General features: G+C 38.3%; 1 protein-coding gene across 1 annotated transcript in view; it reads right to left on the bottom strand.

Moving 5' to 3' along the window:
• Nucleotides 1-11,713: 11,713 nt before the first annotated feature.
• The window catches only part of NSL1 (NSL1 component of MIS12 kinetochore complex), a 34,384-nt gene continuing 21,530 nt past the window's right edge, over nt 11,714-24,567 (bottom strand). Inside the window, exons 5-6 of the mRNA XM_032393158.1 lie at nt 14,879-14,946; nt 11,714-13,203 (exon numbers count right to left, since the gene is read on the bottom strand). Of these exons, the coding sequence (XP_032249049.1) occupies nt 12,925-13,203; nt 14,879-14,946 (347 nt within the window). The 3' untranslated portion in view covers nt 11,714-12,924. The remainder of the gene's footprint in view (nt 13,204-14,878; nt 14,947-24,567) is intronic.

Below are 24,567 nucleotides of genomic sequence, written 5' to 3' on the forward strand. Positions count from 1 at the left end.
ACCAACAGGATTTTTTGGGGGGGGGCATCTGATGCTAAAGTTCATGTGGGGAAATAAGCAAAAGTAGCCAGGAACTTTCTGGAAAAATAATGATAACAAATGGATGGAGGAGAAATAGTCTTAAGAGAAAATAAATATATCATAAAACTATAAAAAATTAAAGCAATTTGGTATGGGCATTTGAATAGAACAGAATAGAAACAGACCCCAAATAGATTTTAGATTTTATTAAATGGAAAATGTGGCATCTCAAATCAGTGGTTACTATCAAAAAAGAGGTACTATTAAATAAATGGTGTCAGGACAGGTAATTAGCCATCTGAAAGAAAATAAAGGGATTAGATCTCCCCTATAAACTACTATTCTATTGAGTGGTAGGAGAAAAAAAAAAGCACTAGCATTAGTCCAACTCTGAAAATCTAGTTCAATCCAATTATTGAAACAGTTTATAGGAAGTAACTCTGGCTCTCCTGGATGATTTAGTATCTTTTAGATTTCCTTGTTCCTCATTAAGATTGCATGTGGATGTAGGGGGGAAGAAGGGTTTCTAGAGTCTTCTGGACAGATCCTTGTACCTTCTTTGGCCCCTCTGGTTTCCATGGTGATGCCCCTGTCCACCTGGTCTCTGGGCACATCTGACATTGTGGTTTATAGGATCTGGTCCAGGCTTGTGGCCCTCCCTGACCATGTAGCTCACCTCAGCTCCCACTGACACTGCATTACCCACGAGGATGGCTGTGACTCTCCTTTAATGTCCAGACCAATGTAGGATGATTCACTCTTCCCAGCATCCCTCTGATAGGCTGCCAGCCACCTCCACTGGCTCCTCCCACAATCTTCTGCGTGGCATGTAGGGATCTCCAAATGCCTTCTGTGAAACAACAGAGCTAAGGCAGGTTCAGGGGCTAAATTAGGGAGCACCATCACAGCATTGATTTTACCCTCCTGTCTGATCGTGATTAGATGAGGGGCACAGGGACAATGTGCTTCCAGGCTGTGTCCTATCAGAGTCCCTTCATTCTCCTCTAGTCTGAGACCACTCCCCAGAGGGGAGAAGTGGGGCTCTGAGTCTACCGGCTTCATCCTTTTCATCTTCCCACACTTCACAGGGGCCAGAGGGACAAAGGTCTCCTTCCTCTCCTAGACTGTGCTTATAACTAGTCTACCAGATTAGGGCGCCTGGGTGGCTCAGTTGGTTAAGCGACTGCCTTCAGCTCAGGTCATGATCCTGGAGTCCTGGGATCGAGTCCCACATCAGGCTCCCCGCTCAGTGGGTAGTCTGCTTCTCCCTCTGACCCTCTCCCCTCTCATGCTCTCTCTCACTCTCTCTCTCTCAAATAAATAAATAAAATCTTTAAAAAAAAAAAAAAAACTAGTCTACCAGATCGGACTCCTAATGTGTGACACAGAGGTTAATGGAATTTAGAAAATCCTTTTCTCTATAAACAAAATAGGGCTTTCAAGGACTTGCCTTGATGCCCAGGTGTCCCACAGCCCCTTCTTGCAAGCAGGGCCCATGGCCCCCTCCTCATTACTGAAGGGCAGTAAGCCTCAGTGCTCTGCCTTAGACATGGAAGGCCAGGAGGGAACAAGGGTAAACTTAGAAAAACAAAAATAAGTCAGGTCAGTGTTTTCAAAACATCATTCTTGTAACAGACAGTGCATAAATTTGGAAGACAGATACAATTTCGAGCAGCCATCAACTAAAATTGTTTCTTTTATAATTTAGTAAATATCACAAACATGCCACCAAAGAGATAGGGCAATGAATTAAATGTGTGGCACATAATTCCCAAAAAGACTTGATGACTCAACTGTCTGGAATTTGCTTTAAAACCTTATTAATTCTTAGTTTGCCAGTTTGGAATTCCTTATAAGTGTAATTCTGAACAGACATGATGATTAGCTTCCCACAATGAAGGAATGGTTCTCTATCGATGATTTATATTTCCATAAGAAATTGACAGCAAAAGGACATACAGTGGTTCCCCCTTTTCCTCAGGGGATACGTTCCAAGGCCCCCAGTGGATGCCTGAAACCATGGATAGTACCGAATCCTATATACACTGTTTTTTCTATACATACATACCTGTGATAAAGTTTAGCTTAAAAATTAGGCACAGTAATATTATTAGTAGTAATAACAAATAACTAATAATAAAATAGAACAATTATAACAATATACTGTTTAAAAAGTTATGTGAATGTGGTCTCTCTAAATATATTACTGTACTTAGCTTTCTTCTTGTGATGATATGGAATAATAAAATGCCTGTGTGATAAGATGAAGTGAAGTGAATAAGGCAGGTATTGTGATGTAGCATTAGTCAACTGTTGACCTTCTGACAATACACCAGAAGGAGGATCACCTGCTTCATCCAGTTGTCTGTGGATAATTGAAATGGAAGAAAGCAAAACCATGGATTGGGGGCGGGGGGGGGACGACTATATTGAATCTCTGGAAGATAATCAACTGCTTTAAATCACTTTGGGCAATTTCTTAGATGTTGATATTATCTGGCAATGTTAGCTATTCATTAACTCCTGAAAAATTGAGAAATGTTTGCTGTTAACACATGTTATCATAAGTCATGAAGGAGGAGGAGAAGGAGGTGGAGGAGAAGGAGAAGGAGGGGAGAAGGAGAAAAAGAAAAGAAGAAGGAAGAAGAGGACGAGGAAAAGGAAGAAGAAGGAGGAGGGGAGGAGGAGAGGAAGAAGAGGAGGGGGAGGAGAAGGAAGAGGGGGAGGAGGGGTCCAGCAAGGTGGCTGTCGTGTAATGGCACGGGTATCTGAGACCCAGGGCAAGGGGCCTTTGCTGTGGACCATGGGGAGAGACACAGGCAGGGCTTGTGGTCACCCAGCCTCGCCCCACTGTGGTAGTCTGCAGACCCTTGGGACAGTGGCTGGGTGTGCACTCTCTCTGACTTCTGTCTCTGCATCATGAGAATGGAGATGATCGCCTCTACCTCATGGATTGTTCTGAGATTTAATGAGATGATGCATGTGAACCTCTTAGCATGTTCCTGACACATAGGAAGCACTCTGCCCATGGTAACTACTAGTATTTTATTACTAGTAGCTTCAGCAAATCAGTTTATAAGACTACATTTAAACATTCACAGGAAAATATTTTTGTATAATTCTGGGCATATAGTGGACTCTTCACATGCTTATTTAAAAAATATGCTCCTTTTCACAGGGCTACAATTCACGCTATTTATTAATGGCCTTTCACCCGGTTTTGCGGCATGGTTACAGTTGTGGTTTCACTGAATCTCTTCCTTTTCTTTGGGCAATCTGGATCTTCATCTCCCAAGAGTCGAATATATTGTGACCTCATGTTGCTGGAACAAATCGGACATTATGGGTTTGTTTAAACAATTTTTTTCAAATCAGATTTCTGGGGAGATATGAAAGAGAAAAGGAGTTTGTTATGGAAAAACATGGTTTCTGAGCATTCTAAGGCACTGATCCCATGTATTATATAGTGAAGGAAACCACAGGTTTCTCTGCACGTTACATATACCACCTGACGAGCCCCCCAGAGAGTGTACCACTTCACAGACAACATAGGGGGTAAACCTGACCGTGGTGCCTTTGTTCCCACGTCTCGGAGTATCCCTCCTCTGTTTCCTTTCTCTGTGACTCACATAACAGCTGGGGGATGGGGTGAAGGGGGTCCGGGCAGAACCCCCAGCAAATGAAGTGCAGTGTTCCAGGGAGAGCAGCCAGAGAGTGCTGGGGTCAGGAGATAGAGGTCATGGAGTCCATCACCCAGACAGAGACAATGCAATGTTGGCTTATGGTCTTGAACTGTGCTTCCCTTTGAGTGTAAAGGACAAAAGAAATTATTCATTTTAGTAAGAAGTATTTCTAGAGAAGTAATCATTCGCCAAATCTGATAATTTCCTTTAAAAGAAAAATTCTTGGGTTGGGCTTCTAACAAAGAGAAATTGCAGTATCAAAATTTGCCAGTAAAAAAAAAAAAATCAAAATTTGCCAGGAATTCCTTAGTACTCCATCATAGTTGCTGAAACCAGACAAACCAACTTCTTGTAAGCAGCTAATTCCTCAGAAGTCTCAGAATCCTCTGGGTTTCAGTCTCATCTTCCTTCTGGGAACCTGGAACCTCAGCAACAGTAAGGTGTGTGTCCCCCACCCCCCGCTGCTCCCAAGTCTTTCCCTCCACTTCCCCTTTACCACCCTATTGGATTCTCCAGTGACCGAGGGTAGAGTGCTTGTGGGCAGGACCTGTGCCTCGGCTCACATCCGCGTAGCCATACACACCTTAGCACACTATTTGGATTCATTGAGTATTTGTGGAATAAAAGAAGGTATGTATGAAAAATGATTTTAAAATATTGTATGGCATGTGAGTGGGAAAGACCACAAGGCTCTGAGGCTGGGGTTTTCAGGACCTGGAGCAGAGGGGTCCTACAAAGTTGCCCAAATATTATTATGCTCCCACTGTCATCCCCTAATTTCTACACCCTCACAGGATCAGAGGTGGGCAGATGTGATGTATGTAGAATATGACAGATCAGCGGAAGTTCATACCCACACTTATTCTGACATTTTTCCCATATATATATATTTTTTAATCAGGGAGGGAAATGAAGCAAGATATGCAGGTCAGAGCATCCCTCTTCTCCTTTTTCTGCCTACTCTTCTGGTGGAGATACTCAGCTGTAAAATGACTCAAAAGAAAAGGAGGCTCAAATGCAGGAACAAAGGAAAAAGCTAGGAAACCATCAGTGCAGCCAGGGAGCAGGGAGGGAGGACCGAGAGGCGGTTGGGGTGATGCAGGCAGCAAGGACTCTGAGGGGGAGGGTGACCTCTGGCTGCTTCCTGGGGAAACAACCTCAGGGGAGTTTGAACGAACAAAAAAAAAAAATGAAATGCTCTTTTGTATACTTACGGCCTGGTGAAGAAGGGCACGGAGGGGATTCCCATCAAGGTAACACCCGGGACAGAGATGGACGGAGAGTTCCAGTACCACCAATGGCAGAAGCGGGCTGCAGAGCCGCACGTACGGGCAGCAAGGAAGGCCTTAAAATCTCTGAGCAGGAGCCATTCTCTGAATGAGGCTAGTCAAGGTGAAAATACAGACTGCCTGATCCTTCACAGGCACAGGGATCAGCCGGAGCAGGGGACTCGGAGGGGCCAGGTTTTCTTATCTGGCTACACCAGGCCACACAGAAGTCAAAGGAATGCAACCCAAGGAAATGAGGGCCAGAGGGAAAATGTATCTGTTGGCACCATGGAGTCAATTTGAGAGTGTGAATGCTATCCTCTGCTCTGATATCCTCGGGGCTTAGCGGGTAGGCTTCAGCTTCAGCAGCCAAGAGACTCTAGGGTTTTAATTCAGGCAAGTTTCGCCGGGATTTGCCCTCAGTCCTTTAGATCCCACCCTCTTCCATGGCCCCACCCCCCACCTCCTGCAGTACTAAGCCCATCTTCTAAACTCAGTTAATAATGAATGTGAATGCCAAGTCATTAATGTCTGAGATTGTGATCTAGAGGGAACTGACAAGTCAGAAATTTGCAATATGAAATCATTCATTCATTCAAATATTATTAGTGAATAGCCCACAGGGTATAAGCAATGATTATGGGAGGACTTTATAGCCCTGAAGTTTCAAATGAATATAACATTAGTTTCCCCCAAATCCTTTCATAAAATCACTACAACCTCTTCAGTGGTTCTCTAGAAAGATACTTTTTCATCATCTTTGTATATAGGGGCTTCATAATAGAACCCTATTTGCAAAGCAATAGGTAAAAAAAAAAAAAAAAAAACCCTCTAAAGAAACCAAAACTAAACTCTCAGCTAAAAACAGTCTACAAGTCTTATCTGAAATATACTGAGAGAATGGAACTGAAACCCTGCAAAAGCCTCTGGGGGATAATTTGTTTCTTAATTCTCAATGACATGAATAATGAAAGATAGAATCAAAGATTACTCAATTCACTTGCATATTGTGTGAGTTTTTAAATCACTTAAAAGTCAAATTTATTTTTATGCAAGTATTACACGCACATAAAGAATCAAATCTATAAGGCTTATAACAGAAAAATATCAGTTCCTTGGCCCGCTTCACCCACCTAGGTTCATCCACTTTCCACTCTCTTAGCTGTTTGTTTGCTTTTTCTGGTATTTATTTGAATAATATCCACATTGTGGTGTCTTTTGGTTCAGCTATTTCAGGGATTATGCACTGACTTTTACTTGTGGTGAAGATTTCACTCCCCAACATTCCCATTTCATGGCTGATACTCAGGTGGTCACACAGTTACGACCACATGAGTTGTTTCAGTATTACAAAATGAACTTCTGTACTGGCTGGTCCAGCAGCTCCCTGCGTGCCCAATCCCTGTCACCTTGGCTGCTCCAGTTCCTGTCCTGGGACACCCTGGACTTCCCCAGAGCCCAGCAGTTAAGGGGGAACCCTGAACCCAGCGCCAGCACTTTGACCACTACCCGCCCTGACTGCTGGGTGCCCTTCGTGTACTGATTACTTCCCAATCCTTTTACCCTCCCAATATAACAGTTTCAATTTTTTATTGAATTCAGATTTAGGGTGTTCATTGTTGTATCTATATAAACACTGGTCACTGTGAAGCTGACTTGTAACTATGACTACATTTCTTTTCTTGTACAGTTTTCTGCTTTACTGTAGTGAATAATTGCCTGATCTCTTATTGGGTTTGTTTCTCTGAACATCTGAATACCACAAAGTATCTCCTTTGTACAGTTTTCCAGGTAGTTAAAACTATCACTCATTTTGCCAGTTATATTTCCTCCTCCTGAAAATACCTCTTTTTGAGTTCTACATATTCCTATTCCAGCCTGGTCTGATTGGACTCTCCTCCAGATTTGCTGACTAGTGTCCTGTGGACTTGAGTTTGCTGCTCTCCATCTTGTAGTTTCTCTTTGCTAGATCCCACGGCTGCTTTTTTGTTTACATCCACTAGTAGTGTCCCAAACAGCATGTTTTGGGATAAAATGTATATATTTTAAGGTATGTATTTATTTAGATTTTGCATGTCTGGGAATGGCTTTAGGTTAACCTCTCACTTGACTGATAGTTTGGCTGGGTATAGATTTCTAGGTTGCAAATCATTTATACTGGACATTTCTAGGTTGTATTGCTCCAGAGACTTCTAAATTAAAAATGACTGTTTAGGGGCACATGGTGGCTCAGTTGGTTAAGCATCTGCCTTCAGCTCAGGTTATGATCCCAGAGTTCTGGGATTAAGCCCCGAGTCAGGCTCCCTGCTCAGATGGGGAGACTGCTTCTCCCTCTGCTCTTCTCCTGCTCATGTTCTCTCACTCTCTCAAGTAAATAAATAAAATCTTAAAAAAAAAATTACTGTTTAGTAGTTTAATGCCATGCCAATTCCTCTTCCTTTATGATCTTTCTCCCCTAGTGGAAGCTTTTAGGAACTTCCCTTTATCTAATACAGTGATATGCCTTGGTGGGGGTGATTTTGGTTTTTTGTTTCTTGTCTTCATTTCTTGTGCTGAATATTCAGTGGGCTTTTTCCTTCTGGAGTTTTGGAATCCATCTGGAGTCTTGGTATCTCGGAATGTTTCTTGTATTATATTTCTTTATTCTTGTTAAATTGAGATATACTTCACATCCCATATAATTCACCCATTTAAAGTGTACAATTCAATGGGTTTTAGTATATTCACCAATCAACCATCACCACTATCAATTTTAGAGCATGTTCATCACCCCCAAGGGAAACCCTATACCCATTAGCAGTCACTCCCCATTCCTCCTACCCTGGGCATCCCTGGGCAACTGCTAATCTATTTTCTGTTTCTATAGATTTGCCAATTCTGGAGATTTCATATAAATGGAATCATACAAAAGTTTTTTGTGAGTGATTTCTGTCACTTAGCATGCTTTCAAGTTTCATCCACATTGTATTATGTACTATACTTAATGCCAAATAATATTCCATCAATTGGATATACCATATTTTATCTTTCTATTTATCAACTGATAGACATTTGAGTAGCTGCCACAAACATTCATGTACAAAGTATTGTGTAGACATGTCTTCAATTCTTTTAGGTTTAGACTTTGGAGTTGGAATTCCTGGGTCACATGATAACTGCATTATATTTGATATTTTGACTCCTTGGTTCTTTTCTGCACTTTCTGGAAAGGATATCAATTAGATATTGGACCCTCTGAATTTATTTCTTTATTCTTATCTTTTCTAAATTGCCATCTCTTAATCTTCTTGTTTTACTTTTGGGAAAATTTCATATTATCTTCCAGCCTTCCTACTGAATTTCTTTCAACTTTTACACCTATAATTTTCAAGAACTCTTTCTTGTTTCTTTCTTTTTTTTTTTTTAATGAATGGAATATTGTCTGTTATCTCTGGGAGGATAGTAATTATTCTGAAACTTTGTTTTGTATTTCTCTCTAGGTTTTTTGAGGTCCTGTTTTCTCTTTGGTTTTTGTGTGCTTGTTTTCATTCATTTGGTTAACCAATATGCACTGAGAAACTATATGCCAGGCACTTTTCTAGGTGTTTGGGATACATCAGAACAAAGATTCTTTCCTTTGTGGGACTCATAGTCTTTGGTCTCTGCATTTAAAGCCTTCCCTCAAGGGGCACCTGGGTGGCTCAGTCAATCGAGCATCTGACTCTTGGTTTCAGCTCAGGTCATGATCAGGGTCATGATCTCAAGGTTGTGAGATTGAGCCCCATGTTGGGCTCTGCACTTAGTGGGGAGTCTGCTTGAGATTCTCTCCCTCTCCTTCTGGCCCTACCCCCACTTGTGCATGCTCTTTCTCTAAAATAAATAAACCTTTAATAAATAAATGCCTCCCTCAAATGTCTGGTGAATCTTGATTTGTGTATTTATTATTATTTTAGATAAAACTTACATAAAATAAAGTGCATAAATATGTAGCTAAACAGTTATATATATATATATATCCATGTGAACAACACTCAGATCAAGATATAGAACATTTCCTTCACCCAAAAAAGTTCCCAGTGCCCATTCCATTCCCAATTAATATCTCCCCTCTCCCCATGGGCAATCACCATTGATTAGTTCTGCCTATTCTGATTTCATACACAGTATGCACTCTTTTGTGTCTGGCTTCTTTTATTCAACATAACATCTTTGAGATTCATCCATGTTGTGTTTATCAGTAATTCATTTTTTAAAAATTCTTCTGTTGTGTTTCATTATGTTATGCCACAATTTATTTTTTTCATTCTACTACTGATGGATATGTGGGTAGCTTCCAGTTTTTTATTATGTCCACTTAATTTTTAGAATGAAATACAAAAATGTTTCTGGAAGCTCTATGTAACTGGGACTTAGACACTGAATGGCTCTGCAGTATAGGGTGATTGGACCGGCTTGGGATCTTCAAATATCACACTATTCTAGCTCTTTTCTCTCAGGTTGTTCAGTTTCTCTAAGGGATCATCTAAGATGTCTGAGCCAAACAGCCAGTATCCTGGAACTTTAAGTCTTACCATTCCAATGGAGAATTTCATTCTGACCATTTGTTTGTTCTGAGTTTCACCTTTACTCTCCAGGGACTCTTTATTTCAATTTTTTCCAGAAAACAAGCTCCTCTGGCAAAGGCAATTACTGACAGTGAGTTGGAGGGGTGGTGGACACAATCTCATTTTCAGGCTCCTCCATCTCATCTCAGCCTTCTACAGTGTCCTCCATTCTTCAGTTCTCCAGAGAATCTGGGGGCAAATTGGCAAATTTCTCTTACCAATGTCTCTCTCTGCAGACACTTAGATTTGATCTTCTTCTGATCTGCTAATTCATTACTGTTTCCTCCATACACATTCCTTCTTCATAAGCTATGGCCTGGGCGACATACCTCCTGGTTTCATCATCAGATGAGTGTGTGTTTCTCTCATTCTTGCTATTTTGGGGTAAATGCTACACAAGGAGAAAAATGGATTCAACAAATTTCCCCTTCCTTTCCCCTCCTTTGTTGAAGTTAATGGCTCCTCATTGCCAATTCTAAAAAGTACAAAGTTCTTAAGAGCTGACCCTGCCTCTCTTCAAGTTCACCTACAGCAAGTCTTTTTAGACAAGACCTATTCATATAGCCTTACCTGATGGTCCTCAGTACCCCATGCTCTCTCCCAACCACCTGCCTTGGGAAATTCTCTTCACACTGCCAGGAATCTTCCTGATTATTTGCCTAAAATACTCAAAACCGCTGAAATGTCACCTCCTCCACAAAGACTTTCATGACTTCTTCCCAAAGTTTGCCACATATACATCTATAGAGCATTAGCTGCTTTGCATGGTCATTGTTTACATGCTCATTCTTCTCATTAGAATATGGGCTTCTTGAAGACAATGTTTAATCCTATGAGTGTTTTCATTTCTTTCATCAAACCAAGTAGTAATAGTGCTTATAGAATGCTCACTATGTAAATTATGTGCCAAGTACTAACCTAAGGACTTTATATTATGAACACATTTACTTCATATAATAACCTATGATATAGGTATTATCATCACCCCCATGTTACATTAGAGGAGACAGCAGCACAGAGGGGTTAAGTAACTCTAATACTCCAATACTATTTAATAATATTAACTAATAATAACTAATAGATGATCTGGCTCTGAGACTACGCTCTGAACCTCTCTGACTTTTGAACTGAGTAGGTGCCTAACATGTATTTGTTGGATGGATGACTGTGAAGGGAGAGAAGGAAAAACCATGGCCTTCAACAGAAGTCAAACAAATTCAGTCTTAGAGACAGCTATATTTTGAAGCAAACAAAAAGTTTGACTTTATTGACTTTGTTCTTCATGCAGCCCAAGCCATAATGACGCAGAGAAGAAGGTCTAGGATAAGATTTCTGTTGTCTACCGTTATGGACTGAATGTTTGTGTCCCCTCAAGATCCCTGGTTGAAGCCCTAACCCCCAGTGTGGGCTCTATTCGGAGATGGGGGGGCCTCTGAGGGAATAATTAAGGGTAAATGAGGTCATATGGGTGGGACCATGATCCAACAGAATTAATGTCCTTATAAGAAGTACCCCCACCCCCACGCATATACAAAGGAAGAGAAACCTCACCAGAAACTGAATTTGTTAGCATCTTGGTCATGGACTTTAAGCCTCCAGAAATATAAGAAATTAAATTTGTTTTTGAAGCCATCCAGTCTAATATTTTGTTATAACAACTCAATCAGACTAATAGTTTCCAATGGCTGAAGTTTAGAAAACAGATTTTCCTTCACTTCTTTCAGAAACCAGCTGCTTGGGGCGCCTGGGTGGCTCAGTCGTTAAGCGTCTGCCTTCGGCTCGGGTCATGATCCCAGGGTCCTGGGATCAAGCCCCACATCGGGCTCCCTGCTCAGCGGGAAGCCTGCTTTTCGCTCTCCCACTCCCCCTGCTTGTGTTCCCTCTCTCGCTGTCTCTCTCTGTCAAATAAATAAATAAAATCTTTAAAAAAAAACAATAATTGTTTTGTTTACAGGCTATTGAAATGAAACAACTCATACAGAATTTTTATACTATAAAAAACATAGCACTGTATTAGAATAACAATATTCTATAGCTTCAAAACAATTTGAAGGGGAAATTTATTATGTTCTGAAAGGCAGGATGCTTACCTACCATTCAACTACAGCTAAGTTCAAGATGTCTACAACTAAAAAAATACACAGTATCAAGATTTCAGTCTTTGTACAGTATTTTAATTAAAAACACACTGTTATTACAGATATACAGATCTAAAATTGTAAATTAAAATACAGAGTGCAATAAAGTGGCTTTGTAAATTTTCTTCGCTGAGACACACTTTCTGTCACATTTAGATATTTGATTGGTAAGACATAATAAATAAGAAGTACAGATTTCCCAACGTCATGATTAGTAAATTCCTCTGCAAATGAATGAAGTTATACAGTCATCAAAGGAGAAAAGGATAAAAGTTGGATGGCCCTGCCTACATTGTATTAATGTGAGGAAGAGACACAGTAAGAGCTATAAGAAACTATAGTGAAATGTTAGAGCTATAGGCGATATAGCTTCCTCAGCCTTCTACCAATAACATCCTTGATAAATAAACATCCTTAAACGTAGAATAATTCAGTATGATTGCATCTATATTTGTTCCACAATGACAATTTGTTAATTTTTAATCCAGTACATATTTTTGAACTGCAATCATGTACAAAGATATAATGAGAAATCTTGAAAAGAAACCCTTAGTCCCAAATCAAATGTTTAAGTTGAAAAGCCTGTAGAAAATAAGTGTGGACAAGAAACATTGGCTACATGCCAATTTTTATTTCTAAGAAAAAGTCTTACATAATTAAGTCATCTGTCTTACAAAACAAAAACAAAAAAATCCTAAAAATAATACCACAAATCCAAATTAGCTGAACTTAGAGTAACAAAGTCAAAGCCAGTCTTCTTATCTGCATATCAATGTGATAAATCAAACTACACTGAGAGGGGAAAAAAAAACTTTATCTGCTCCTAGCTCCTAAACAGAACTGATGATTACTTTTAGCACTTAAATAGAGACAACTGTGATACTGCTCTTTTTAAAAGATGTATACTAGAAATCCAATAGAATGTGTTACTCGTGATATTCCACAAAAGCTGTAAGGCAGCCAAGAGCTGATTACATTTAAGGACATTTAAGCTTGCACTCTTAATGCCCACTGATGGGCTTTGTGCCAATATTCAAAAAATATGCTTTTCATCTACTAAAGACAAAATGAGAAGGAAATACAATTATTACATTACATCCCAGCACAGAGCTACTATATCTGTATAAAGGAATCACTAGTTAAAGAGTTATTTGTCTTTTCCTGTCTAGGCATTAGGCTGTAATCTAAATGTTGACAGTGCCAAATTTCAACTCTCACGACAAACAAGAGCTTATGTGTCAAGATTAATTCTCTTTGGCCGTAGCGGATACCATTTTCTCTGGGGGCAGTCTTTAGTTCGCCTTCTTTTCAAGACCAGGTCAGTGGCTTTCCTGGTTGAAGTCTCTGTTGGTGTGGTTTCTATTTGTGTTATAAAGCTCTCAGGTTTAACATCTGGTTTCCTACAACAACCAGAAAAGACTTCTTGGTGGACTCTCTGGAGCTGGATAATAGGCTGCATCTTTAAGACTTGGGAAAATCCATCTCCTTGTTCAATTAATGCAGGCAAGGACTTAAACAAACAACAGTAATACTTAACATTAATTTCAGGTTGGAACACAAACACACAGAGACAGATACAACACTCTCGATTCTAATTCTTCAGGTCAAGGCTTTTCCTAAGACCTAATTATTTGGGTCATGGATATTGGCTTTACTTAAAATACCAATATTAGTTGAGGATTTTAACCAAAAACTAAAACTAAAAGATACATTCTGTTCCTACAATGCCTGGTAGTAAAATAAAACTTTGGCAGCAGGAAGTAACAGAATTTCAGAGCCAAGGATTTAACGTCTGAAATTCCATATTTTAGGATAGTAAGTATTTTAGAAATCTTGATCATCAAGAACAGGAATCAGTACATTTCTCCTGTAAAGGGCCTTACATCTCTGTCACAATTACTCAACTCTGCCATTGTAATGTAAAGAAGCCACGGACAATAAATAAATGAATGGAAATAGCTGTGTTCCAATGAAGTTTTATTTACAAAGACAAGTGGCAAGGCTGGGTTTTTGCCTGCCCACCAGTTTGCCAACTACTGATAAAATGCTATGAGTACCAGAAAATCATGGAATCAATACAAACCAGAAAATTATCAGAACATGGGAGATTTAGAGGAGTTTTAAAGTAATTTTCATACACTAGGAATCCAAATGTTTCCCTGTATGCATAAAATAAATGTCAAGAATATAAACAATTTTATTATAATAATATTAAGATATCCAAGTTGGATATGCAGCATAATATAGCAGTTAAGAATATATATAGGCTCTTGGGGCGCCTGGGTGGCTCAGTCGTTAAGCGTCTGCCTTCAGCTCAGGTCATGATCCCAGGGTCCTGGGATCGAGCCCCTCATCGGGCTCCCTGCTCCGCGGAAAGCCTGCTTCTCCCTCTCCCACTCCCCCTGCTTGTGTTCCCTCTCTCGCTGTGTCTCTCTCTGTCAAATAAATAAAAATCTTTAAAAAAAAAAAAGAATATATATATAGGCTCTAGAGCCAAATATCCAGGGTTTAAGTCCTGACTCATTTATTTATTTGGGCAATCTATAGCCTCTCTCTGTGCCTCAGTTTCTCAAATATAAAATAGGGAAATTAGCAGTATCTACCTCATAGGATTATTGCAAGGATTAAATAAGATAATATATGTAAAGCAGTTAGATGGTGCCTGACCCATAAATGCTCACTAAATGTTAAGTGGTATTATTATCCAAAATTGTTTGATAGACTGCTAACTCTCAGAATTCAAAAATAGGGCGCCTGGGTGGCTCAGTTGGTTAAGCAACTGCCTTCGGCTCAGGTCATGATCCTGGAGTCCCGGGATCGAGTCCCACATCGGGCTCCCTGCTCAGCAGGGGGTCTGCTTCTCCCTGTGCCCTCTTCCCTCTCATGCTCTCTGTCTCTCATTCTCTCTCTCTCAAATAAATAAATAAAATCTTTAAAAAAAAAAAAAAAAGAATTCAAAAATATAATCAATCTTCAAAGAAGCCAGATATAATACTGGCACATACTGGTGCCTACTAAATGTTGGTTATTCCCAATGTTACTGTCACTTTAATAAATTCATTAAAGATCTACTTAAAAGATACTGAGAATTCCTGTTACAATAGACTAAAATACATATGGATGTTGAAAGCAAATACCTAGCTACATATTGTTCATTTTATAACTTTTTAGCATGTAGCTTTTACCTTCATGGCTTCACTGATCTCCTTAGCTATTGTTTCTCCTCTGCATTTCAAATTTTCCACACGAGAGGCTGCAAAGAAACCGCCAAATAGTATTTTAGGTTTTTTATCTAATACCAAGTCATAAAAGACACAGATACTATTTGGACAAAAATCTGTTAGTACTATCCACCTTAGCTCAATCTTTCTTAGAATACTTTGTAATCTATTAAAATAAGTGTCCTATTAAATTTATTTAGATAAATAAAAAGACCGTGGAAATGTTAGAACAGTAGAGAAAAACTAACAGTTATAAGATGATAGGCAACAAGAGTTATACTAGGAGTAGTCATAGCACTGGGTGCCACTAAGAGTCCAATGTTTGTTCTATACATATCTACACTGTGTTTAACATCTTCAAGCCTGGGGCGCGTGGGTCGCTCAGTCGTTAAGCGTCTGCCTTCGGCTCGGGTCACGATCCCAGGGTCCTGGGATCGAGCCCCGCATCGGGCTCCCTGCTCAGCGGGAAGCCTGCTTCTCCCTCTCCCACTCCCCCTGCTTTCGCTGTCTCTCTCTCTCTCTCTCAAATAAATAAATAAATAATCTTTAAAAAAAAAAAAAAAAAAGGAAAATCTTGGTGGCTCAGTCGGTTAAGCTCATGATTCCAGGGTCCTGGGATCGAGCCCCACATCGGGCTCTCTGCTCAGCAGGGAGTCCACTTCTCCTTCTATGCTCTCCCCTGACCTCTCTCAAATAAATAAATAAAATCTTAAAAATTTTTTTTAAATCTTCAAGCCCTGTCACCACATTTTAAAATAGATATAGGCTAATATTTGATATGTGTATTATTTTGAGTTTTATATAAGTAAAACATATTTGAATTTGGAATATATAATATCACACTGCATTGAGGATACCTAGATGGGATTTCTGGGGGGAAAAATCTGGATTAGACTGTAATATTAATTCTTCTTTCCTTCCTTCTTTGATGCTTTTCTGATTCCTAATACATTTTATTTCCTCCAATCTTTGTTATAAATGTTCACGGCTACTTTACAACAGAACTGCATATTAAATGATACAAAGGGATAAAAATCCTACTAAAACTCCAAGCAAAGCTGGATAAGAAAAATCATTCCATTTTGAAATCACCTACAAGCTAGTTTTTAGAAGAGTAGTTGTCACTAGAAATTACGTCAAGTCTAAGCAAATACATAACCATGTTAGGAGAGCTACAGCCTTACTGGCTTCAAGAAAGGGGCAAACAACCAAGCAAAAAATTTCTTTCATAGCTATTTTTCTTTTCTGACTTTCCTTAGGTCAAAAAAGTGAGAACACATTTAGAAAAAAGGGGAAATGAATAGCAAAAGTAACTGGGAGAAACAGGGTACTCAAAGAAAGAGAAAGGCAAAGGCAACAGGATGACCTCAGAAAAAGGCCTCTTAACCATCTTTCCTACCAGAGACTTCTTTGGCAATTTGATGAAGCCTACAGACACCTTCTAAGAATAGTTTTAAATGTATTCGTTTTTTAATTGAGGTATAATTTACATACAGAGAAATGCAGATCTCAATTTTAACATTCAGTCACCTGTGATACATGCATACCATGCATAGGACACTTCCATCACCCTAGAAAGTTCTTTTGTATCCCTTTCCCAATCAACCTTCTCTACAAGAAGCAACCACTCATCTGATTTCTATCATTATAACACTGTTTTTGCTTACTCTAGAATTTCAGAATGTTTTAAAATAAAATTTAAAAATACAATTATTACAAAGTTATGATAGGTAATACATGTGCTTCTTTATTAATGGTTTAAATAACAAGATCAAGCGGCAGGTCTAATAATACAATATGAAAATAATGAGCATAAACAATATTGTGAGGTACCTGCAACAACTGAAATTGAAAATATCTATGGCTTTTAGTAGCAAAAAACATTACAGGTACTGCTAATACTACCACTGGGACCTACATTCAACATTGAAGGAAATGTTAAACTTCAGTCTGAGGCTAGTAAAAATAATGTAATTTTTTTCTATCCAAATTCATAATCCCCCTTTATTCTAAGGACCCTTGCCTTAGATTAATATGCTAATTTCAATTCTTTTAAGATTTAGGGAGATTTCCCCAAAGTACTTAGGCAATTATTAAATTTCCTTCTGAGTATGCAAATACATGATCCATGTCTTGGTACCCTTGCAGCAGTCTGGCTTCTGGCCAAGCCCACCCTTCAGCTCTCTCTCTCAAACTTACACACCTGTGTGGGAGTTGCCCATTCTTCCAACATTTACTATGTACTTTCCGTAGACTAGGCCCAGCACTAGGGACTAAGAGTAAGGAAAAATGGTCTCTGCCCTCAAGGAACTTTCAGGTTAGAAGAGAGAGACACACAGAAACACACAGAAACAAACCAAACTTTTCCTGTGCAGCCTCACGTTTCCATGATCCCCTGCCACGAATTCTACCCTCTGCCTGAACTGAGCATTCCTGGGCTACAGACTGCCACTGTGTCCTGACAGTTCTAGTAGAATACCTGGTAGACTTCACTGCACTGATTTGTTTAGAACAGTTTCTCAACCCCATCAGACCCAACTTCCCTCTTTAGAACATATTTCGTAAAGTTCCCCTTACTATTCCAAAAAAATTCATAGATGATATTTTTGTACATATAAATAAAAATACAAAGGAAAAATAGACATTTATCATAATAAAATATTACTTAATACGTTTAATATGTTCATATCCAACCATATCAGAAGACATAATGAAGTACTCAAATAACTGTACCTATTATACTAAGTTTGGATTTAAGAAAATTTATATCAGAAGTCATTCTACATAGAAAACAAAAGATCAGATATACAGAAATAGAAAAATTAGTGTTTTATGAGAAATAACAGACTATACTATTTGAATATGATAAGGAGGAAATAATGGAGTATGGATAACCTACTGAGACAAAGTATAGGCTGTTGAAATGGTGAAAATTAGAAGGTGCAATATTTCTACAAATGAAATGGCCTTATTAAAAATGTCATGTCAAAATCATTCCCTACCTTGTAATATGGGAAGGTGTAAGATTAAATCCTACTCTGTAATTGCACCATAATTCAGACTACATTTAGTATATACATTTACTTAAAAAGACTTCAGTGATCATACTATCAAAAGGCGATGAGGAACACAGGATAGACTGGACCAAAACAAGAATATGAGAAACTATAAAGATATGTGGTTGATCTCTGTGGATCAATTCTGGATTGTGGATAGATCTCTGGGGATAGATTCTGAATAAGAATAAACATAAGGCATCTAAAAATATAATCAGAATTTTAAACAGATTTTTTAATATTAAAATTTTAATAGTCACATAATTTATCACTATACAGAAATATAATTTTTAGAATTTAGTGTGGCAATAATAGGAAGTATTTTAAAATCATTTCTTGGGCGCCTGGGTGGCTCAGTTAAGCATGTGACTCTTGATTTCAGCTCAGGTCATGATCTCAGGGTTGTGAGATTGAGCCCCAATCCAGCGTGGAGCCCGCTTAAGATTTTCTCTCTCTCCCTCTCCCTCTGCCCCCCGCCCCTGCTTGCACCCCCACGTACATGCTCTCTAAAAAAAGAATAATGAAGGAAAAAATCATTTCTATTAATTAAAAAAAAATGAGATTCCTACATTTTGTTTCCATTAACTTAGTAACATTTAGTTCTAATCCTATTTAAAAGGACTCTCAAATCTTCTATAACGTATTTTCCATCAGCTTTTTTGCTTTTGTAATAACCACATACTGTACCAAAATCATTTTCAGTTAAAAATGCTGTTTGAAATGCTAAGTAATTCACTGTCCTTTGAAAAAAAGGAGTATGAAAGTTGTAACTGAACCTAAAACATTTCATAGACTGATAAAATGTAGCACTGGTTGCAAAGATTCCTTTGTTTAGTTTGTTTCTTTTTAAAAGTTTTATTTCCCTTTCCTGCACATGTTGACAGAGAAGGAATATTTGAAGAAATATGATGATGTAAGTCAGAATGTGGTTACCTCTGATGGCCAGGGAGTACTAACCAGAAATGAAGGTAAGGAAACTGCTTTGGGTACTGGAAATATTACACAGTACAGACTGTCCCTAAAGTCAGGAAGCAGGATAAATATGTGTTAGTTACATTTTCAGATAATATACTCAATATCTTTTTCTTTAAACTCAAAATTACCTTTTCAGGTAAAATATTTATAAATTTAAGGCAATAGATCCAATTGTTAATATATAATAAATACACTATTTTCCTTGTTTCTAGACTTTTTGGATACTTTCAGTTGTACTTATTGTATACATGAAAACATAATGGGCACATTATTTGAAAATATAACATACTGTTTACCAATAAGTTTGTCCTATGTTTCCCAACCATGCAGACACTCAGCATATCTAGATCAAGGTGGCAGTTACATGTGTTTATGAGTATGCCTGTATATGAATTCATCAAGCTATGCACTGTATGTTATACCTCAATTTATACACACATCCACACAATAATGAACAGAATCTTTTTTAACATCTACTCTAGAAAGTTATCTTACTTTCATTTATAGGGTATGCTAATTTATATTCTTCATTATTACTGCATGATTTACAAAATAATCTATCATCCACGGGATTCTTAATTTTTGTATAAACACATGCTATTTGGGAAAAAAAAACTGTCTATAAACCCATATTTATGGACAACAATAGCTGTTATCTGTTGCACAAGCAATGACTATGTAAAAGTGCGAAGAGTAGTTTATGTGTAAAATGGAGTTAGGTCCCAGGTTTGGATAATTATAAACAGATTTTTACACATGAATTTCTGGTGGAATATTCTAAAGTTGTGTTGGACATATAAGACGTTTAGTATTCCTGGCTCCTGACTACAAAATGTCAGCTGTACCCTCTCCATTCCTGTGGTAACCAAAAATTTCCCTCACTTTTTCAAAAGTGCCACTAGGGGGCAGTACTGTCTCCAGTGAGAACCATGGTGTTCTTATCTGTTAGCACTTCTTGGGAACAAGAACCTCATTCTCTTAACCTTGGACTCCCTAGTGTCGAACACAGTGCCTGACACGTAGAGCAGGTGCTCAATATGTACGACGAAACAAGGCTATGACAAGAGTGTGCTGTGGAGGCACAAAGAAGGGTGAGGTCAATCCAACAGGGGAATTGAAAGAAGAGGAGAAACTTCACAGGTGTTATAAGAAAGTCTCCATAGAAGAGGATCTGCGCTGGATGGCTGGGGTGAGTGGGAATAGGAGGTTGGTGGTAGAGGATGTGCTATACCAAAACAAGGGAATAAATCAAGAAAGAAGAAAACACAGGAACCAGGAAACATGATTCAAAACAGAAGTACAGGAAATTCCTAGGATGATGAGGAAAAGAACAGATGGGACAAAAGCTTTGCAGAGGCCTAGACAGCAACCAGTCCAGATTAGAACAGGAAGACAAAAGGCTCCCAGGGGAATATCTCCAAGAAAAAGGAAAAGGTTTTAAAATGGATTTGATGGATAACCTTAAGTGTTTACCATATTGAGAGTAATTTTACAGTTCTATTGAAGAGTTTGGGAAAGAATTAGTGATAGACACAACAGCAAACTAAACAAACAGAAAAATAAAGCAATTATCATTCCAAAGGATGAGAAGCTGTTCAAGAAAAATATACTCATAGTAATGATTACCTGACTCATAATGAAGAACATTTATATAGTCATAACAATATAAATACTAAATACTACCGATTTTTTGACAAAAATGAGAGATTAAAAGTGACGCTGGTGAATGCAGTTTCTTTGAGAAACTTGACTATGAAAAGAAAACAGGAGTACAGAGATGAGAAACACAATGGCATGACATCTGTCTCTACTTAATCCCGACAGCCCACTCCTATGGTAATATGGGGTGGCATCCATTGCCAATCAATCTTGTGTAATAACCATTAACAACCCTGTGAAGCAAGCAGGTTTCATCAGCCTCCTTTAATAGATAAGAAAACAAAAGCTGTGAGAACTGAGAACTGATCTAGAATAGAATTAGAACCCACATTTCCTAGAATTCAAAGCATACGCTGTTTTATATTCTATATGTAACTTTCTAAAATACCCCTTTGTCCAGAATTATAGTATACTCATAAGAATATAAATTAACAAATGGTCAAAAGTTAGCTCCAACATAATAAAAATCTCTTGAAATAAAAAGAAATTATGTCTGGTAAAAAAACTGTGAAAATAGAACAATTCTAGAGTTAACTCTGTTTTAACTATTAACATTATAGTATCCTTTTTTTTTTTTTTAAGTTAAGTGAATTAAATTCCTTTCATTGAAAACTAAGGAACATCAATAATTTTAGGAATAAAACCAAGCACACAAAGATTTTAAAAAGCACTAAAGAGGGGGGAAAACAAACACACAATTAAAAATGATCACTAAATATGTGAATATATTGCCTATAAATGCATCAAAAAAGCATTTTCCAACATTAATATCTGCTTAGAAATTTTCAAAATATATAAACTTTCAGTCCCTCACTCAAGATTATTTTAAATGAATTTTTCACTTCTTATAACTGGTAAGAGCATATAGGTAGTCCTGATATACAAACATCTGACTGAAGAATGTATCACATGCAGATGGCTAGTCCCTGCCAGGTAGGAGATTGCAGATGGGCTTCCTTCAGAGGCGTTCTCAGTGGCTTTCTCTCCATAGCCTTCATGGGGACATCTTTGTGACTCCACTATCCTCTCACTGCAAAGGTGTTTAGGGATCCAAACTGTTCCCTCCAAATCCTATTTAAGCATCCGTAGTGGAACTAATGTGCATCTGAAAGGTGATTTTCCTAATATTTTTCAACATAAATGGGTAGTATTTCAGCTACATTTATAGGAAAAAATAGGTCTTTAAAGGGTAGCCTAGAAACTTACCCATTTATAATACCACTTGCAAATTTTTTCAGAGGGGAAATGCATTTCAAATTCCAAAGCTCAGATTGAATAAGAATTTTTGAAACAACCATTTGTAAGTGGGTAACTACTTGTAAATATTCTGGCAGTGGCTTAAGCAAGTTGGCATTATTAGGAAAGAAGAGGAACTGTCTCTAAGTCTTCTGCTTGTACGGTCAGCAAAAGAACTGGAAGTATCAAGTCTACTGTAGAGAAACTTAAAATAGCTCCTTGTCATCTGTACATGTTTAGTGAAGGACGGGGGGAAAAGGGAGTCTCTTCAATTAACTTCAAAGAACTTTTTTAAAAAAGAAGACAATATAGAAGCAATTATTAGTTTTACTAATAGGATCACAAAAGGTTATAACTGACAAATGAAAACTCATCTTACTGCTAGACAACTAATCAGAGGATTGCTGCAAGGATATTAAAAAAAAAAGTTTGCTCTTAAAAATGTGGAAGTAGGCACCCTTGAGGACATTGCCTTCCCTAGGCACTTGCTTTCTAAAACAGAGGGAAATGAAAAAGTGGATATGAAAGATTGGGTAATCAACCTAGTTTTGCTTTCAGGTCACTGCACTGACTAAACTGGGAAACATGAACTTCTAAAAGCCTGCACGAATGTAGACATTCAGCAAAAAATCACTAACTGAGGGCTTCCTTTCTATTCCCAGTGTATTTCATGTGCATAAATGAGCAAGCAAGCATGCATTACATAGGATGTCTGGCTTATACAGGTTGCTAAAGGGATAACTAAAGGCATGAATAAGAACCATGAATTGAAAAGTAGCACCCTTGGTGAAAATGAAACAAAAATCTAAGCAGTGATTTATGACTTCTGGAAGGTAACCCTTTGCTACAACTTAAACAGAGGTGTTGAACACACCTACTAGGTCACAGATATATATAATCCTCTATATCCACGCCCACCTGCACCTCACCAGCATCTTCTGTACTAAGAGTTGTATCTCTTTTAAGGTACCATATATTTTCAAACTCCTAGCCTGTGTTTGCTGGCCTGGGCCAAGTCTCTAACATTATCCTGTAATGTTCTTTCCCACTATTCCCTCCACTGGAGCCTCAGTGGTCTTTTACTCCATAAATATTGAAGCTCACTCTTGACTTAGGAACCTTGTTCTAGCTCTTCCCTAACTGAAAAGCTCTTCCTCTTGTCATAAGATAAATTCCTTCTTGTTACTTCCCCAGAAAGTGTCTTCCATCACCTAAACACATCACCCTACCACTGACTGTTTACTTTTATATCTGTTTATACTTTTCTTTTCCCAACTAGAACATAATTTCCATAGAACAGGGACCTTGTTTGTGTTGCTCACCATTATATCCTCTACAGTGAGAACAGTTCCGGCATATAGTAGACACTTGATAAATATGATGAGTGCATGGATGAATAATAGTCACTCAATATTTATTCTGCATGGTGCTATATACTGGTCACATATAATGCAAATGCAAAATAAAAAAGCTCATGGAGCTTTCAGTTTTGTGAGACCATAAACAAGGAAATACACAAATATATTTTAACAAGTGCTATTAAGGAAATAAACAAGTATTATGACAGAGTACTGGGGAGAGGCTATTGTCATTACGGTAGTTAGGGAAGATCTCTCTGAGGAGGCAGCATTTAAATGAGAAAGAAAAATTGAGAAGATGCCAACGTTAGAAGCACCAGGGAAAAGCATGTGTGAAAGTGAGGCACTTTCAAAGAACTGAAAGGTGGACCATAGGGCTACAGCAAAAAGGAAAGTGCCTGAAATGAATTTGGAGAGGTTAAGTGGGGGCCAGATCATGGAAGGGAATGTTAAGAAGTTTGAAATGTTATTATTATTATTTTTAATTGGAAGATTTTAGGATTTTAAGCAGAGGAATGAAAACTGATTTGTTTTTAAGAGTATCGTAGACTTCTGGTCAACTTGGTCTTGAAAATTCACAAAACTCCCCACCTTTGTCCAAAACATCATCACATAAATATAGAAAATTAAAAAGATATCCCAAAGCATATACAAAATAAACATTTCTATGAACCATAAAAAAGTAAAAGAGAAAATGCTGTAAGTCAGGCCAAAGTTGCAGATCCACCAGTAAGCAGATGGTAAGTAGCCAGTCGGTACCCAGGACTTTGCTTCCTATAACATAAAAGGGGCCCACCCAAAGTGCTCCAGAGGAGCAGGAAATGGGAAGAGTCAGCTTCACTGTATGAAACCAATGGCTGAGATAGAGTTTTCCTACCCTGAAAAGGAGGCTGAAAAAGACCCGCCATTAACCATGGCCAGGAGCTGAGGCGTACGTTAGAAATGATGGGAGCCAGATAATGCCTCAAAGCCTGGGCTTGGACCAAGCTGCCTGCTGACTTAGTGACTAGATCCACTATCTCCTCTATTACAGTGGAACAGGGGCCCCAAGCTGCCAACTCAAGATTGGCTCTTTGCTGAGACTGTTCAGGGGCCAGATGAAAGGCAACCACAAAACTACTAGACAGGAAGGGGGGAAAGCAGTGACAAGAAAATAGGCACATAAATTACCTTAGTGAAGAAGAGTCTGCAAATCAAAATTCCACAATACATGAAGAAATCACAACCATGAATGACAGCCAATATAACTAATGTCAAGGTGAGAAACTTACTGCAGATGGCATTAAAAATAGAGCAATCTAAATTTTAAAAGTTTAGGATCCTCTCATAGCTAAAGGAAATCATAATAGACAGTACAAAAGAAAAAAAT

Source organism: Phoca vitulina, unplaced genomic scaffold (genome assembly GCF_004348235.1).
Source record: "Phoca vitulina isolate PV1807 unplaced genomic scaffold, GSC_HSeal_1.0 scaffold71, whole genome shotgun sequence".
Taxonomy (NCBI): domain Eukaryota; kingdom Metazoa; phylum Chordata; class Mammalia; order Carnivora; family Phocidae; genus Phoca; species Phoca vitulina.